Genomic DNA, 19,977 nt, shown 5'->3' with positions numbered 1-19,977 from the left:
AGTTGTTTTATTTTTTCAACCTCTCAATTTCCTCATCTGTAAAGTAGAGATAATATCTACCATATCTAGTTATTTGGAGGCACCATGAAATTAAAAGACGCTTACTCCTTGGAAGGAAAGTTATGACCAACCTAGATAGCATATTCAAAAGCAGAGACATTACTTTGCCAACAAAGGTCCGTCTAGTCAAGGCTATGGTTTTTCCAGTGGTCATGTATGGATGTGAGAGTTGGACTGTGAAGAAGGCTGAGCACCGAAGAATTGATGCTTTTGAACTGTGGTGTTGGAGAAGACTCTTGAGAGTCCCTTGGACTGCAAGGAGATCCAACCAGTCTATTCTGAAGGAGATCAGCCCTGGGATTTCTTTGGAAGGACTGATGCTAAAGCTGAAACTCCAGTACTTTGGCCACCTCATGCGAAGAGTTGACTCATTGGAAAAGAGTCTGATGCTGGGAGGGATTGAGGGCAGGAGGAGAAGGGGACGACAGAGGATGAGATGGCTGGATGGCATCACTGACTCGATGGACGTGAGTCTGAGTGAACTCCGGGAGTTGGTGATGGACAAGGGGGCCTGGCATACTGTGATTCATGGGGTCGCAAAGAGTCGGACACGACTGAGCGACTGAACTGAACTGAAATGAGTAGCAAAGTGAGGCACAAAGTAGGTGACAGAAGACGTTATATTCTAACTTTGTAACATTCAGTTAATTATTTTGCAAAAACATCTAGAGTACATTTTTAAAGAGGAGATTCTAGGAGATTCTTTTCCCTTCTCATTTTCACTGTTATATTTTGCCATATTTTCAATACTGTATTTGACTTATTCTGAAATGGCTCTTAGCATATCTGGCACTGGGCTAGGGTCTGCAATTGTAGGGTTAAATTTTTTTCTTTTATGACTATATTTCTTTAATAGTTCTTAGAAAAAGCTTTTATATTATTATAAATCTTGGAGCTTTAGCATATAATGTCTAATTTAACAATTGGCATATAATTCAGTAAATTTTAAGATTCTATTCATTCTTTCCCTAATACTCTACTCAGTCTTGTACCTTTTCCTGCCTTTTATACAATCCATATTTTAATCCTTAGTTAGGTGTCTACTCATCACTTATTTGCATACATTTATTTTGATCTGCTGTTTTCTCAGTAACCATTTTTCCTTCCAGAATTTATTTTCTTTTGCCATTTTAATCTTCTAGCTAGGAAATAGTTATATGGTTTTATAATTTGTGTTGTTCTTTAACCATTTACATATTTGGGGGGCAGTCCTTGGTTTTGTTTTTTAATCTGTCCCCTGGATGATATTTACTGCTTTTAGGGCTTGAGGATAGAGGTTATTATTGTATTATTCCTTATAGATCCAGCCCCTCAGCATCAGTAAGTATTAAATGAAGAGATAATATATAATTGCTGTAATTGATGAACTGGGGTAGAATAGGAAAAGTTCAGAATAATATTCATATTTTCACTTGTCACAGATTTTTGTTTTTTTATCTCCCTTCTCCTTCACCCCTCCCCTGCTCACCTCTTCCTTCTTTCCTTCCTAAAAACAGGTAGTTAATGAGAGACTACTAAAATGTATTGCATTTTTGTTTTTTAAGGGAAATAAAACTAATGTTCAGTATGCCAAAGCACCACATATATAAAATAGACATTCATATTTTTCTTTTGTTTAAATTTCTTTTCAAATTGTGATTGACCAAAAAAGGGGAGGCACTTTGAAGAATGACAGTTTCCTTGGGTGAGTTTAAATGGTTGCTCTTGTGGCTGTGTTTATTTTCTTTTGTAAATCGTACAGTAAAATTTGTTTTTAGGTTATGGATGTGATAAGAGGTGCCCCCCTGCCCACCATATGATGTGTCTGACATATAATTTCAGAACTAATTAGGAAGCACTAGCCATTTCCTTTTTTAGTTTGCATCGTATCTTTTTCCAGATTGATTATTGGGTTTGATGTTAAATCTCATAGTTCTCTAAGTGAAGCAAATTATCATATTTTCTTCGTAAAGTCTCTGACTTTTTATTTCAAATTTCTTCAGGGAAACTTTGAAGTTCAGGATTGAACATCTAACTAGACATCTTAAAAACTGGGAAGTCCATGATTAAGCTGAGTAGATATTTACATAAACAGCAGCAATTTGTTCAAGCATCTTTAGGGAGATGCAAGGGGAAAATGATCTCACATAAAAGTCTCTTAAAAAAAGTAAAGGAAAAAAGTAAGATCCACTTTTATAATATGAAGATTTGACTGTTTAAGGACTGTCAGTATAGATGTTAGTACATAATGCTGTCAAGTTTATAAAAGGTTTTTATTTGCTTTTTATAATAACTGCAAACTACCCCTACCTTTATTAATGAGAAAACTGAAACTTAAGAGAGGTGGTGAGTAACTCAGTTATATCTTTGGATATTTTATTTCTCATCTTATGCATTTAGCTTTGATCATATTTATATAGCACCTTTTTACCTTTCCTGTGAAATTCTATATTCATTAGTCTTGTACTACCCGTGTCCATTTTATTGATTTGGGTATAGGAACTTTTTGAATCATGCCCCAGTATATGAATTCTAGAAACAGTAAAACATGGTGTGTTCTCTCAAGTTTGTATCTTGCCTGATAAATACTTAAATTTGAGAGAAAATATTCAGTTCCTTGAGAAGGCCTTCATAATCTTGTTGGCCCACTGATTAAGTTTTTCTAAAATGAAATTTTGTGTTTTGAACCCTCTGATTTCTTTTGTAAAATCACCTTTTGCTTTTAGTTACATACCTTCAGATCTGTTCTCATTGTTCTCAAGAGATAAAACTGCAGTTATCCCAAAGCAAATCTTTTACCATATTATTCCCACTTTTTTCTCCCTAGAAAGCTTCAATTTATTGTCTTTGGAAAATAGCCCAAAATGCCTGGCATAGCCTAGAAAGCACTCTGCAGTCAGCCTCTTCCTCCTTAGTCGTTTTCTCTGATGCTGCCTTGTTTGTGCTCCAAGGGCTGGTCACACCTGACTTCCTTCTGTTGCTTAAATGTTGCGCTCCTTCCAGCCTCCGACCATTGCACACGCCCTTCCCTCCACCTAGATAGATTATCACCTCCCTGCCTTCCCTGGCTGTTCATTTTCCAGGTATTTAAATATCAGTTTTTAGGGAAGTGTACTCTGACTCCCTGATATCCTCCTGCCCTATATGTTTAGGATCCTTTGGTGTATACTTCAAGATTTCTCTGTACCTTCTATTTGATGGAACTTAACATTGTTGTAAGCCCTTGTTCATGTCTTTCTTCCCTGCTAAACTGCAGTCTCCATGATGGTAAGTTCTGTCTTTTCTTTTTCTTTGTTATATCCTTTAGTTCATACTTGGCCCATATAGGTGCTCTATAAATGTTTGTTGACTCAAAATTGAATGGTTAAAATGTTTGGGGGGGAAAAAAAACCCTAACTTTTTAAAAAATGAATTTTTATTGAAATAGCTATTAAAATATTTAAAACTGAAAATATTATACCATTGTATTTTCTGTATCATCACATGAGTTTCCAGGAAAGAAATGAGAAGGAAGAATCATACAAATCAGGGATTGTACAGCTCTAATAAATTACAACTTGTAATGTCTGGTTTTTTGTTTGGTTTGGTTTTTTAGTGCTTATTTTTGTATTTGGTTGGTGAATTTTTTTTTTTTTTTTGCTTAACTCTTGAAATCATTTTTTCATCTTCTGTGTTTTATTTCCGTTAGTATTTGAGTTCTTTTCAGGCATTATTCACATTTGTGACATCTGCTAAATCTTAAAAACATGGTGTCTTTCAAATGGGAATTACAACTAAACTTGAAATTAAATAGGTAGAGATTTGGAGGGCAGCTGCTGTTCATACTAATTATTTTAGATACGTTATAAAAGAGGGAGGGAGGATCTCTTGGGTTTTGTGTCACCCATGTAATTATTTCGCTTTGCTTTTCTGTTTTCTCTTGCCTCACTCCCCATCCTTTTTTTTTTTTGTGGACAGATAAGCTAATTACAGGATTATTCTTCAAATGTTGCAACCCTTTGCACTTTAAAGTTGGCATTTTTGTTCATTATGATTATTGTTACAGAATTTTATTTGTCTTGTTCTTATGTCGAGTTGTTACTAGTTACTTGTGTATTGTGATAGAGACCAGATGATGCTGTGGAAATAAACCAACCTGTGTTGAATTATTTCCTAGATTATCTGTGGCCCTCAGATTATGAATATTTGGTTGTAATTTTCTACTAATAGCTATTTGTATCTAATATCTGTTAGAATTACTGTGGTGAGCTTTTCACTCCTGGCTCTATAGAGAATTAAATGTTACAGGTTCCTTCGTATATACGTCCTTAACAAATAAAATTGAATCTAAACTATCTTTACCATCTTTTACTTTAAAAATTTAATGGGAAAGATTTAGAAACAAACATAAACAAAGTTGATGACCCGTTGTATTTTATGGCTTCTGAATCAAACTAGACGTGAATACTTTGTAGTATATCCATTGTCAAATAGGCAATGGTTATTCTCTGTAGTGTATACATTCATGTACTTTAATATGCTTAGTCTTTAGGGTTTCTTTTTTTTTAATGATTAAATAAATTTAAATTCCTTGAATCTTTATCCCTGGATCTGTTTTTATCAGTCTTTGAATTTAAGCTTAATCTCTTTAGACAGTTCATATCTTTCATGTTACTCTTGAGCTCCTCAAGGTAGGCTGAGCTATACTTTATTTAATAAAATATTAATCAGGATGTACATATGCTCAATGCAGAAAACTTGGAAAACAGAGCAGCTGAAAAATTAACCAGTCTCACTGGTTATCTGTTACTAATACGTCAGCATGTTTCCTCTCAGTCTTTTTTCCTAATGTTTGTCTACTTAAGCAGTATGGTAAGAGTGCACTCTTTGGAATAAGCTTGAATTCAAACCTGGGCTTCATCTCTGGGATTGAATGGGAAAATTACATTCTGCCTTTCAGTTCTGTTATTGGTAAGGAGTGTCCGCAGTACGCGGATAATTGTCATACCCATTTTAAAGATCCATGAGGATTAAATCAGAATGTATATGAAGTTCCTTGAACAGTGTCAGGTACATAGTAAAAGCACTCAGTAAATATTAGCTATTATTTTCCAAATCTGCTACACATCATAATAGTTTTCTGTTGCTTTTTTCCCCTCCACAAGAATAGCAGATAAGACTTTTTTGTACTAGATTCTTGAAGCCGCCCCCATAAGAACCTCTCTCTAGCTTCAATCACTGTTGACTTTCATCTTCCTTAATAGGTACTTTTTCAAGATACTTGATTCTTGGTTTTAGCGTAAGTTTTCTTTTAGGGAATTAGATAGCTGTTTTTTGTGACCTGTACAATTGCATCATCTTTCCATTCAAACATTTTTGTGATCCTTTAAAAAAATTTTTTTATGTAATTTTATGCATTAGCAAATACTTTATTACCACACAATACTTTATTTAGTGGAAATCACCAATGCCGTGTAGAGAAAACTTTCTGGACTTGTGAATTTGGAAGATTATTGCTATAGAAATTGGCCTCTGATCGTGGATGTAGCATTATTTTGTTGGGCAAGCTAATTATTGTCTAAAGAGGTAGATCATTTTACAGTTGATTTTCACGTAGTTTTGCTTACATGATTATCATTATTTTTGTACAGGCAGACCTCAGAGGTATGATGGGGTTCTAGACCACTGCAATGAAGTTGATATCATAGTAAAGCGAGTCACACCAATTTTTTGGTTTCCCAGTGCATGTAAAGGTTATTCACACTGTACTGTAGTTTATTAATTGTGCAATAGCATTATGTCTAAAAGGAACTGTAGATGCCTTCGAAAATAATACCGTTGGAAAACCGTGCCAGTAGACTTGCTCAATGCAGAGTTGTTACAAACCTTCAGTTTGTAAAAGCAAATAAAGCACTCCAGTATCTGCAAAGTGCACTAAAGCAAAGCATAGTAAAATGAGGTATGTTTGTAATTTACTCAAGTTTAATTCTGTAGGTTTCCAAACTCTGACAGAGCCTTTATTTAACAGAGATTGTGGAGATTAAAATGAAATCTAGATACTGATTCTGCAGAATCTACTCTTTTGTACTTTAATTTAGGAACTGTTTATATGGTTATTAATTACAAGTTATAACTAATTCTGCATTTTATGTATAGAAACTCTGGAAGCTTTCTAAGTGTTTTTTTAAAACTAGAATCACAGAATAAAGTTGGTTAAAATATAGTACAAAAATAAAGCTGATAAAAAATTAAAGTCTTCTGGTAAAATATTCTGATGTTTCTTATCTGAGTACCCTTTTTTTGTTACCAGAAAAGGGTCTAGTTGCACCTTCTGAAGTACATGTTCTTCCTTCTTTTTGCATCCTCCTTTAATTCTTCTACTGGCACAAACCTTAATTCTCCAGGTTTTGGAATCTACTGCCACCTGCCTCTCTTTTGCATTCATTATGCTGCCAGCATGGCTCTGCTTTCACATGTTGGCAAAAGTGGTAGACACTAGTCCTGGCCCTCTAGTTGCAGTAGCTAACCCACATTGGACTAGATACTGTATTGTTTTATGTTTTTCATAAGAGTTGAAACTTCAACAGCAGCAAAAGCCCAGCTTCTTTCTGCATTTTTGTTAATTGATAGTAAGTTTAATTTTTTTCTTCAATTCATCTTTCTTAACATGACTTATTTTGACCTTGGGTAATTCATTGCAGTTACACCGTGTGCCCTTGTCCATTTTTTTTTATTGGCTACACTGTGTGGCTTGTGAGCTTTTAATTCCTCCACTAGGGACTGAACCTGGGCCCTCAGCAATGAGTGCGCAGAGTCCTAACTAGTAGACTGCCAGGGAATTCCTCCATTTTTTAAAGTACTTAGCCAGTTGATCTTGTAGGGTATTTTGCTAAGTGAAATAAGTCAGACAGAAAGACAGATACTGGATTATGTCACTTACATGTAGAATTAAAAAATTCAACAAACTGGTGAATATAACAAAAAGAAGCAGACTCATAGATATGGAGAACAAACTAGTGATTACCAAGGGAGAGCAAAGGAGGGGGCCCAATGTTGGAGTAGGGAATTAAGAGGAATAGGGTTATAAAGTAAGCTATAGGGTATATTAGACAACACAAGGACTATAGCCAATATTTTATAATAAGTGTAATTGGCGTATAGACTTTAAAAATTGTGAATCACTGTTTTGTAAACCTGTAACTTACATAATACTGTATAACAAATACGCTTCACCTTCAAAAAATTGGGACAAAAAGTACCTATTAGAAGGGGGGGCCTTTTGGAGGGAGGTGATGATATTTCTGCCTTAGTTCTTTATTATCTGCAGAGATTTTATCATATGTTTTTCTAATATTCTCAAAAATATAGTCACTAAGGTTATTGCAGATGCTCTTTTTTGGCAGCTATCCATTTTTTCCTCATAAACTTGGTTCATGTGATAGAGATTTGTCTACAGATTTCCCATGAACTTGATTCACATGGTACAGATTTGTATAGTGAGGAAAACTGAGGTAAATCTGCTTATGTCTGTCTTTTTCTAAAATATCTGCATTGGAAACTTGGCCCATTTGTGGGATGAAAGTACCATGTTCCTGGATAGACAGATGGCAACTGTTTATAGGTAAATGAAATTAAGCTTATATTTCCAACAGGTGAATTTTTAAAAAACTTCTCAGTAGTCTTCAAACTATATAATTATAAATCAGGAGTAAGATATTTTTTAAAGGACATGAAGAATAGCCACATTCATACTAAAGTGTCACTAGTAAATTTAAAGTTTTGCTGCTGCTGATGATGATTTAGTCGCTACCTTATGTGCAACTCTTGCGACTGCGTGGACTGTAGCCCACCGGGCTCCTCTGTCCATGGAACTCTCCAGGCAAGAGTACTGGAGTGGGGTGCCATTTCCTTCTCCAGGGGGTCTTCCCAACTCAGGAATCTAACCCTGGTCTCCTGCACTAACCTGCAGGCAGATTCTTTACCAACAGAGCTATGAATGAAGCCCAAAGTTTTGCTGCTAAGTCACTTCAGTCGTGTCCGACTCTGTGCAGCCCCATAGATGGCAGCCCACCAGGCTCTCCCGTCCCTGGGATTCTCCAGGCAGGAACACTGGAGTGGGTTGCCATGTCCTTCTCCAATGCATGAAAGTGAAAAGTGAAAGTGAAGTAGCCCAGTCGTGTCCGACTCTTCACGACCCCGTGGACTGCAGCCTACCAGGCTCCTCCGTCCATGGGATTTTCCAGGCAAGAGCACTGGAGTGGGTTGTCATTGCTAGTATATAAATAAACATGCCTTCAGTAGGTTAGTACAAAAATATATATACGATAATTAAATCACAGTTTATTAGAATAGAGAAGGGTTAGTTAGTGGAAAGATTGGAACAAATAGTTGATTATTTAGGGGAGAAAAAATATCTTTAGAGACTCACCTAGTAACATCTACCAAAACTCTGAATATGTTAAGGAGTTAAGTGAGAAATTTAAACCACAAAAACATAGAAGAAAATTTAAGTAGATATTTATTATACTGTTGGCTGGTAGAAGAACCATTCTAAAGCACTATACCGAGTTACAAAAGAAAAGAAAAATATTGATAAAATTGGCTGTGTAAACGTGTGAAATTATGAGATGTCAAAGAATAGCCAGGTATGAAAACCAAGTATATTGTGGAAAATGTTTCTGGATGAATGACTTGAGAAGTTGAAGTTGAGAGTACCTTGCTTAAAATCTCCACAGTATCATGTTTAAATACAAGTCCATCAAACTTAAAGCCTAGTTTTTATTTCATTAAGGAATATGGATGGCATAGCTATTAAAATTCTGTTTATGAGGGAAATCTCTGCAAAATTTTGTGTAATTGCTTTAGGTGGTAGAATTATGTAAAGACAGTATTCTTATTTTCTACGTTAAGTATGCATTCGTATTATGATTAAAGAAATAAATTAATTCTTAAAAAATACCTTGGTGTGAACTACAAAGAAATGACTTGTGGGGAAATTTTATTTACCAAGGATGTATGCACAGAAGTAATAGTTAAGACCCTACTGGCTAGATATATACAGAGTTATACCTGTTAATAACTTTAAGAAATTGTGGGTCTTTTGTTTATTTTGTTTAGTAACTAGTTCTAAATTGTGCACAAAGACTTTGTTTCAAAGGCTGTTATGAATGATTTGCTGCTACAAATGACACTTACCACTCTTTGCTCCTTTTCTTTCTCCATAGATCATACAAATGAATAGCAGTGATTTCTGGAAATTTTATTTCACTTTACTTGTCCATTCACTCAGAATGGTTGAATAAATATGTTTACCTATCCCTTTGCTTCCAAATTAAGTAAATTTAGCAGGGCAGTTGAAAGGAAGAATGGTATGGAATCTTTGAATCTGTAATCTGTCCAATAAGGAAATGCATTTTTGTTTTATTCCTAAACCTAATTGTTTTTTGTTGTGTAGTTAATTTATTAAGTCCACCAAATGCATAGCTTCTACTAAGTGCCAGCCACCACGGTCAGCGTTTAGACTAATCAAAGAACAAAACAGACAAAAAAAATTGTGCCTGTGTGGAGTTTATTATATTGTAGTAGGGGGAGATAGAAAATAAACAGTAAACATAAATAGCAAATAAAAGGTGATGATAGAAAAAGAGCAGATACTAAGCTCCATAGGGGCATCAGGAGTTAGCAGTGGTGGTAGGGGATGGGTTGTAATTTTCACTAGGCTGATCAAGTTAGGCTTCATTGAGAAGGTGACAGACTTTTGAGGAAAGATATGAAGAAGGAAGCCTGGGAATTAGCCACGTGGGGGGAGAGTGTCCTGGCCAGAGGGAATAGCGGGTGTAAAGACCCCAAGTTAGGAGCTTTACCTGATGTGTTGGAAGAATGGGGGTGATTAGAATGGTTGGAATAGACCAAGTCAAGGGGTCATATAATGGACACAAGATTGTGCAGAGTCTTGGTAGGCTGATGTATGATGAACTTGGTGTTTATTGTGAATCAAATGAACACTGCAGTTTTGAACACAGGAGTGGTACTATAGGGCAACTGGTTAGGTTGCTTTTAAAATTAAAAAATTTTACTTTAAAAGTAAAATTCACTTTTTACTAGAGGAGGTGGCATTTAAACTGGCCCTGAAGGATAAGAAAGAATTTGCCAAGTGAAGAAGATAGAAATTTGCTTTGGCAGGCTTAATTTAAGAACATTTCCCATCACCATACTTGGGAACATAAATGTACTTTTAAACAAAAGTCATATATGTTACTTGATATAAGGTTAAAACTATAATAATGTCATATAAAGAACTTATTCCTTTGTGACCTCTTATATCTGCTTAACCATGCTCATTTTAAAAATTGATGTTCTGGTTTAATAAAATTTAAGGAGTTCCTATAATCCAAGAGACATTTCCTTTTTCCTCAAAAATCCAATTACTGTTAACAATTTCTTGAGAAAGTGAATGATTGCCATTTGCTTTTCTGCCATAAAACTGTAAATTTAATTGAACCATCTTGTGTTTCTTATTATTAACTAAGATTCACTTATATACTTTTTTATTTAAAAGGCACTACACTCAGTTGCAGGAAATATGAATAAGGCAAAATTTCTGTCCTTAAGATACTTAAGATCTGGTAGGAGAGACAAGATGTTACGCAAATTGTGTAGTAAAAGAATATGTGAGTTCATTCAACGGGAATCCTACCACATCTTCTCTGCCTAATTGACCTAATTGACCTGGTCAGACCTTCTTCAAATCCAACCTCCTCAGTTGAACTTCAACTACTGAAGCATACCTGTATTTTTTCTCTAACCCCCGTGTCAAGTTTGAACCACCAGCTTATTACCTAGGAACTCTACATCCTGTTTTCCCTGTATGTCATATCTTTTAGTTCTGTTGTACAAGTGTGTAAATTGGTTGACAGCAAGGACTCTGTTTGGTACCCTTTCCCTTAGGATGCTGATGTAGTATCATTAAAAATACTCAGTAGTTAATTGGCAGCCAAGCATAACATAGGGTGGTATGGAGTACAGTATTTGACTTAATGTTGTTTCTAAAAAGGTTTTCTTGAAATGTTGACTGTAAGGTAGCTTTTTGAAAGGGATGTTCTTTTTCTCAGTTGACTCTTAAAGTGAAAATAAAGGTTTAATCCCAGTTTAGGTAGAGATTCAGTAAAAACTGTTTAAGAGAGTAGTAACATTTTCTCTTAAGGGAATTAGTTTTTGCTTTATCAACTCTGAAGTATAGTCTTCATTAAAAATCCATCTTAATTCTGACCTATATAAAAGTGCCTTATCATAATTAAAATAATAGTTTTGGTATCGTAGTTACCTCCAAAGACCATATTTTTGTACCTGAACAGTGATAGAGATTTTAAGAAAATTTGACATTTTGAGTTTGTAAATTTGGGGTGGAGAGAATTAAACTGTATTGGTAACACAGTACGGTCAACATCTGTGCTCTATGTCATCACTTAATTTTCTATAAAACAGACAATAAGTGAGATGTTATTGATCCTTAGTGTTTGGATAAGATCATTTGAGTTCTCATTTGGCAGGACAGATGATGCCTGTGGTTTTGTGTGATCTTGACTCCAAATCAGTTGGAGCTAAAGTGCAGGTGGTCGTCTTTCACCAGGCCATTTCTGTGCATAAGGCAAAGTATATCAGGGTTTATTAGAAACTTACCAAATCCCTGTTACTGTATAACTAGTTTCAGCCTAAATATACTAATTAACAACTTTCAACAGTTTGTCTTAGGTAGCAGAGATGTTGAAATAGATTGTATCCTAGAGTGCTTGCTTCGGCAGCACATATACTAAAATTGGAACGATACAGAGAAGATTAGCATGGCCCCTGCGCAAGGATGACACGCAGATTCGTGAAGCGTTCCATATTTTTACCTAGATGCCCATCAGCAGATGAATGGATAAGAAAGCTGTGGTACATATACACAATGGAGTATTACTCAGCCATTAAGAAGAATACATTTGAATCAGTTCTAATGAGGTGGATGAAACTGGAACCTATTATACAGAGTGAAGTAAGCCAAAAAGAAAAACACCAGTACAGTATACTAATGCATATATATGGAATTTAGAAAGATGGTAACAATAACCCTGTGTACGAGACAGCAAAAGAGACACTGATGTGTAGATCAGTCTTATGGACTCTGTGGGAGAGGGAGAGGGTGGGGAGATTTGGGAGAATGACATTGAAACATGTATAATATCATGTGTGAAACGAGTCACCAGTCCAAGTTCGATGCACGATACTGGATGCTTGGGGCTGGTGCACTGGGACGACCCAGAGGGAGGGTATGGGGAGGGAGGAGCGGGGAGGGTTCAGGATGGGGAACACATGTATACCTATGGTGGATTCATTTCGATATTTGGCAAAACTAATACAATATTGTAAAGTTTAAAAATAAAATAAAATTAAAAAAAAAAGATAGAAAAAAAAATAAAAATAACTCATAAAAAATTGTCAAAGGAACAACAACAACAAAAAGATTGTATCCTAGAACTTGTCCTCTAACAGCAGGAGATGCACTCTTATCAGAATATAAAATAATTGATGTAGGAAAAGATCATGTAAGCACAATGGAATTATTCCTTAAATTATATTTTATTGCTTTAGAAACTGCAAAGTATTCTACCTTGTCGCCAGTCCCCAATGTTTTCTTTTTTTGCTTGTAAATGTAGTGTAAGCCAAACATTTATTGTATGTGAATAAGATAATATTCTGAGATTCTTTATGATGCACCTGAGAGATTTATATTTCATAAACTTTAGGGCATAATCGTAGGCTCTAAACCGGAGTTAAATATTGTTAATATCAATACTTTATATATATTTAAATTGGGGGTTGGCGGGGGGGGGGGGACTAAATTTAAATGTGAGAAACTGCAGTGCTTATTATCCAAAGTAGATGGCAGTCACAGTCAGAAAAACAGAAAGCCTTGTATTAAAAGATAATCTACAGGTGAAAATGTGCCTGCAGACCAGTCAGCATGTATTTATTGAGCACCTTCTTTGTTTATAATTCTAATTCCATCGTAATTATTGGTATAGAAAACAAAGAACAGTAGTAAGTAAGATGGAAAGGAACATCTTCGGCCAAATTCAGCATATCAGGCTTTGGAGCAGGAGGTAAATTTCGTTCATATCTTGAAATGGGCGTTAAATGGGGGTTAAAACGGGCGAGGTGAAGAAAGAGGGCTAATAGGTTCTAGAAAAGGAATCATTGTACAGGTCTTCGGCAGGATTCCCAGCTTTTTTTTTTTTTTTTTTTAATTTATTAAATTTATTTATTTTTGGCTGTGCCGGGTCTTCATTACTACCCTCGGGCTTTCTCCAATTGCAGAGAACGGGGGGTTTCTCTGTTGGTGGTGCGTGGGCTTTTCATTGCTGTGGCTTCTCTGGCTGGGCTCTAGGCTCTGACTTCAGTAGTTGTGGCGCGAGGGCTTAGTTGCCCTGCCGCATGTGGAATCGTCCCAGGCCAGGGATCAAATCTGTGTCCCCTGCATTGGCAGGCGGATTCTTAACCACCAGACAACCAGGGAAGCCCTTAATTGTTATTATTATTAATGTAACAAGTTATTCCTCTGTCTTCATTTGTTGCAAAGTTTTTAGAAGTGTCATTCAGCGTGTCATATTTAGAGTGTTTAAGAATTGCTGTTTGTGGAAAAGAAAAAAGCACCAGATCCAGTTTCAACTGCTTTTATGAGAAAATCTATCTCATAGGAGACTTTTAAAGAAATAATGTCATACAGTCATTCTGGGTTTTAAAGAGCCTCTTTAGGTGGCTCAGAGGTTAAAGCGTCTGCCTGCAATGCGGGAGACCTGGGTTCGATCCCTGGGTGGGAAGATCCTCTGGAGAAGGAAATGGCAACCCACTCCAGTGTTCTTGCCCGGAGAATCCCATGGAGGAGCCTGGTGGGCTACAGTCCACGGGGTCGCAAAGAGTCAGACACGACTGAGCGACTTCACTTCACTTCACTTCACTTCAGACAGAGTAGAGAGTAAAGAAGCCTGAGTTTTAATTCTAGCATCATGCCTTACTTTGTGACTTTAGGCAGGTTATTTAACTAGATTTTCTTGTTTGTAAAGTGAAGATAATAGTGCTTTTGACTTATTTCAGGTAAAATAACGGGCTTTACTATTTTGAAGACTTTTAACTAGGAGTCATATGCATTAGAAAGCATCTTTATTTTTACCAATATATGAGAAATTGAAATACATGAATTCTTAAAAGAGGATAATTAAGAAAATTAATTTCTGAATTATACTTATTTCCCCCTTTTCTTGGTAGCGGATACTTTGTTTTCAAGGAAGCTGAATGGAAAATACAGACTTGAGCGACTGGTTCCAACTGCAGTGTATCAGCACATGAAAATGCATAAAAGAATTCTTGGACACCTGTCGTCTGTGTACTGTGTAACTTTTGATCGAACTGGCAGACGGATATTTACTGTAAGTTTTTAAAGCATTATGTTAATTCATATATGAGATTACAAAAATGTTGCTTATAGTTGAACTTTGAAACAAAACCTTTGTTTTTCCTTTTAATTTGAAGAACTAGAAATTCACATAATACAACTGTCTGTAACAAAAGGTTGCTTAAAATTGGACTTCAAGTTTGGAATGTTTTTGAAAGACATGTTGTAACACAGTTACATTATTGTCCTCATGGATGAGTGTAATTCCCAGCATTATATCAGATAATGCAGTTGACATTTTGTAAAATGTCATACAATAGTTTTAATTCTAAACTTAAGGACATTTTATCCAAAGTGTATTAAGCACATTAGAGTCTGAGAAATGGCCCTTAAAGTGGTGATAGGGAAAAGTCTGAGCATATGTAAGCTTATTACCTTTTATCTTTAGAACCTCATCCTTCAGTATATCTGGCGTTCAAAGAATCTCTTTGGGTTTGTTTGTTACTGTTTTCTTTTAACTTGTTGAATGGAGAAAAGCAGAGCTTTTCAGCTTTTAAGTGAGAAAATTGCTTTTGGAAGTATTTCAATTTCTTTTTAGGTGCCTTAACTATTATATCCACTAAGGGTAATACTACACTACAGTGGTTGTACTTATAATTAAATATTACTTACGTGAAATACTGGGCTGAAGGTATGCACTTATTCACGGGGTTCCTATGGGAAATTGAAGTTAACATGGAAATTCCTATGTCTGTCTTTGAAGAGAGCAGCTGCGAATTTTATACAGTCACAACAATTATAGATTCCTCTTTTAAGTAGATATGCTTGTAAACTGAGATTTATTTATATCTACTTTCTCTCCTTTACCCATACACTCAGTCATCTGTAAAACAGCTAAATGGCAGGATGTGGGAAAGGATTTCCATACTTATTTTTTTCCTGGTTCTAGAATCCTCTTCAGGCATTTGCAGATCATTTCGTATATGTTAGTATTCTCTCTTTCATTTCCTCTTTTATGTCTGCTATTCTTTATGAAGCAGAATAAAAGTGAAATTTTCAAAATTTTCTGACAGGTTATTATCTTCAGAGTGAGGAACAGTTATCCCTATATTTGCTGAAGTCCTTGATATACTTGCAACAGTAACTTGCTCTCAAATGGTAATGGAAAATTATCTTTAGAGTTAGTTCAACATATTATTATTTAAATTTAGCTCTCAAAACATATAGTAAATTAGGCATTTCTAATGTTAGAAGGATTCTTTCAAAAATAATAATAAATAGAATGAATGAGAAAGAAGCATTACATTGTGTTTATATTTCATTTTGGCATTAAGTTATGCCATATACTGAAATTATAAAAAATATCTATAACTTCTTAATTTTTTGATGTCTTTGAAAGGAATTCTTTGAAAATGAGAGAGATGGTAGGCATTAATTTGTCATACTTTATGAAGCATTGTGTGTATATTGATTTGAATTAGACACATAATTTCTTATACTTTTTTGAGGGAAAAATCCAGTGAGTAATAATGCTGTTGCTATCTTACAGTAGTAGATTAGTAGGCATAGAGCTGGGAGAGTGTTCTGAACCTGGCTTTAGTGAACTACTACCCATGAGTCAAATCTAGCCCACTGCCTGGTTTTGTAAATAAAGTTTTATTCAAACACAGATGCGCTCAGTTTTTCACATTGTCTGGGTTGCTTTTGTACCACAACGTGGAGTTGGGTAGTTATGACAGACTGTATTGCCTACAAAGCCTAAGATAATTGTTATCTGGCCCTGTACAGGGGGGGGTGGAGAAAAACTGCAGCCCTTATTCTAAAAACTTAATTCCTAGTTTTAAGAGCATTTGATTTTGGGGGAACAAGAATGATACGTTAAGAAGAAACTGTTTTCTGATTGTTTTCCTTTAATTGAAGATACATAAATAAAGGGAAGAAAATTATCACTGTACTGTTTTATGTGGTCTTATCAAGAATCTAAAAATGCTGATGTTTTGTGTATGTGATATAATTTTCAAATTGTGCCAAACTTACAGTCTCGTTTGTAATTTTTTACTGGTGATTTGCAGTGACAAATTCCAAAATGTTACCTTGTGATAAATGCCAAAATATGAGATCATTGTTATTTAAAATTTCTTTGTATTTTTATCTTGTTATCACTTCAGGTGGAGTTAGAGAATATATGTGTTCACATTCTTTTATTCCCCTGGAAACACACTAGCCACTAACTAATGCTTTGAAATCCAGTCTTAAAAGCAAATAGGATAAGACTTCAGGATCGTAGGTTTTGACTGAACGATGAAAGATGCCTGTGAGGGGCCGCACACTCTTGTTACTTCCTAGAAGAACAATTCAGTAGTGGATGACTCAGTATTTTCTTCTTATGTATTTGGTATCTTAGACTTGTACACTTGTCATTAACTTCTAGTGTTAGATGTATTTGAAAACTTTTTCCAAGGGACTAATTCCAATGGACTTTTGAGTGCTTTTGGGCAAGCACAACTAGAGGTGGTATAGTCCTGTGGTTCAGAGCATCAGCTTCAGCATCAGGGGACTCTCGGTTCAGCTCGCAGTGTTGCCATGCACTAGCAGTGCAGTTTACAAAGGCTGCCTCACCCTTTCACCTACAATGTTCTCAGCTCTTTAAAAAAGGCAGGGAAATAGATAATACTAGTAAAGTAGATAATAGTAGTATCAGTCCCACAGGGTTTTTTTGTGGGATTACATGAAATGGTGTATGTAATTAGTATAGAACAGGATACACAGGGAGAAGCTGCTTTTAATTCTATAGATAGATTTAAATAAATTGTATCCATTTTATTTTCTTACCTAAAATCTTTCTTTTTAATAAATGCTATACAAGATTGAAACTGAAATCATTGTGATTGATAAGTGAAATTCTGTGTTAGGAAAATTATCCAGTATTTTGTACTAGAATATTTTAATAATGGACGTTTCCCAGTAGAATAATGAGAAGAGCCCAGGGAGGGAGACAGTGTAATCGCCAAGTCTGACTGTTCCCTAATTCTCTTAGTTTTCTAAATCTGTTTACTTGGTTTCAGAATCATTGTGTCAAATAATATTTACTAAAGAAAAACAGAGTTAATTCTCTCAAGAGTAAGCCATTCACTCCTAAATGTATGTTGACCACGTAAAAAGATTTCGTTTCTCAAAAACATAAAGTATATCTCTCCAAATTAAGGCAAAAGAGCATAAAATATTTCCATACTCAATAATTTGTAATAAATACTATGAGTTTATTCACTCCCTTAATGAACTTTGGTCTTTTAGGTGGTGTACACTTTTCTAAACACTTAGAATATTGAAATGGCAGCTACAGTTACTGATGAGAGTTCATAGATGATCAACAACACAGTGTTGATGCGATGTGATGAGAGGCTTGATAGAGGCAGCACAAAATGCTGAGGTATCCTAGGAGAGAGGTACCTAATTCAGGGGGTGGTAGGAGATGGTAAGGGGAACTTCCTTGAGAAGTGACACTTTGAACTGAGCCAAGCTGGATATTCCACAGTTTAAGGAAAGGCATTTACAATCATTGGAAGAATATAACATACAATTGTGTATTACTTGACATGGCGAAAAATACATATAGACCACTGTTAAGCAAGAGTTAGAGATATTATTGGAGGACAAAGTCAAGATTCTTTTGTGACATTTGAAGGGGGTTCTTCCCTGAAGGCATGGAACAAAAATGATGGCTTTAGAGGAGTGAGTAGAATTTCTCTTTTTAATGTTCTGTTGAGCATTTTGTAGCTGCTACTGCTGCTGCTAAGTCGCTTCAGTCGTGTCCGACTCTGTGCGACCCCATAGACAGCAGCCCACCAGGCTCCGCCATCCCTGGGATTTTCCAGGCAAGAACACTGGAGTGGGTTGCCATTTCCTTCTCCAATGCATGAAAGTGGAAAGTGAAAGTGAAGTTGCTCAGTCGTGTCTGACTCTTAGTGACCCCATGGACTGAAGCCTACCAGGCTCCTCTGTCCATGGGATTTTCCAGGCAAGAGTAGTGTGGGGTGCCATTGCCTTCTCTGGCATTTTGTAGAGGATGAATTAAAGCTAAGTCGATATCCAGAGGTATTGGTAAAAAGGTTTTAGGAGTGATCCATGAGAGTCACAGTGGGAGTAGGGATGGAATTAATAGGTTAAAAATAGAACTAGGATTTAAGAGGTTTATTTGCATGTGGGGAGGAATTGAGAGGCAATATGAAGTGACATGTGTTTTAACTTGTGCAGCTGGTTAGAAAGCCATGTTATTTACTGTGGTAGGGATTTAAGTGGAGAAGTTCGTGAAGATTGGGACGTGTTGAATTTGAGATCCACACATAGATTGCCAAGTAGAAATGCTCAGCAGGCAGTGGGAGTGCAGGAGAGATCTAGGCTAGAAGATTCAAGTTGGGAATCATTGAATATGGAAGTTGATCATTTTACCTCATGTATGTAATGTAAGAAGTCTGAGTCTTCAACTTTAAAGCAAACTAAACAAGAAGAGGAGTCAGTAATTAAAACTGAGAAAGAGTTGCCTTAGAGGCCACAGGAGAAAAAAAGATGTGGTGTCTTAAAAGCCAGAGGATTTGTATTTTACTAAAGATAGAAACCTAAAGTAAAATTAGAACTGAAAGGCATCTTTTGGATTTGGCAAGGCTATTAGTGACCTTAAGGAAAAAATCTTTATTTGTTTTAAGTTTTAGGGAAAGGAGTGAGATTGTAGTGCATTAAGGAAAGATTGGGAATTGAAAATTTAAAGAGACAGTATAGAGTAGTCTTTCAACAAGCTTGACAGTAACAGGCTGTTTTCTGAATGTGGGGTACTCCCCTGGACATACTGTATGGTCCTCTGTTGCAGTGAATTTGTTTAGGGGTCGGTCTCTATTAAGCTGTGAACTTCCTGACAACAAATCCTTTTTCTCAAACCTTTTTAGATCTGTAGTGCATTGTATCTGGTGTATACAGTAGGCATATGACAAAAAAGAAAGATGAATGAATGAGCCAGGCAGTTAGAGATCCAGAAGTGAATAATGTCCTTTCTTGTAAGAAACTTTTGTTAAGGAAGATACATGTATAAAAATGTCCATAAGATGAATTCTCTCCTCCTACGGTGCTTCATTTACAATAGTCTTTCCTGTGTTTCAAACTTGCAAAGCCCATTTATGGCTTAAAGACTTTGTACTATCTATTCCCTTTGCCTGGAATCATCTTCTCCGAAATATTGTTGTGGCTTATTCCTTTTTTTAGCAGCTGTGGTCAAACACTGCATAGACTTCGCTGTCTACCTTCCCTCCCCATACTGTATCATTGTCTGTCACGTTACCTTACTGTGTTTTTCTTATAATATCTATCACTGTCTGAAATTCTTAATTTTTAAAATTAGCTTTAATTGTATTTTCTTATTAAAGAAGTTCCATGAGGACGGGTAGGACCTTGACTGAATTATTTATGACCACTGACTAAAGTAGGCATCCTTGAGTCTATACTGATGTAAATTTGTAAATAATTAAGTGAGAAAAAGG

General features: G+C 35.7%; 1 protein-coding gene and 1 non-coding gene across 9 annotated transcripts in view; both read left to right on the top strand.

The window, feature by feature from the left end:
- Positions 1-19,977, top strand: part of PHIP (PHIP subunit of CUL4-Ring ligase complex) — a 128,533-nt gene that overhangs the window by 23,011 nt on the left and 85,545 nt on the right. For all 8 annotated transcript variants that reach the window (XM_086316896.1, XM_086316893.1, XM_086316895.1 and 5 more), the window contains one exon: positions 14,323-14,483. In XM_086316896.1, the coding sequence (XP_086173022.1) occupies positions 14,323-14,483 (161 nt within the window). The remainder of the gene's footprint in view (positions 1-14,322; positions 14,484-19,977) is intronic.
- Positions 11,804-11,910, top strand: LOC147365645 (U6 spliceosomal RNA). Its single transcript, XR_015133500.1, has one exon. It is a non-coding gene; the product is annotated as a U6 spliceosomal RNA (small nuclear RNA).

This window comes from Bos grunniens, chromosome 9 (assembly GCF_055505025.1).
Source record: "Bos grunniens cultivar Pamir isolate PY7600 chromosome 9, Bosgru_T2T1.0, whole genome shotgun sequence".
NCBI classification, from domain to species: domain Eukaryota; kingdom Metazoa; phylum Chordata; class Mammalia; order Artiodactyla; family Bovidae; genus Bos; species Bos grunniens.
This window is presented reverse-complemented; position numbering and strand designations above follow the sequence as displayed.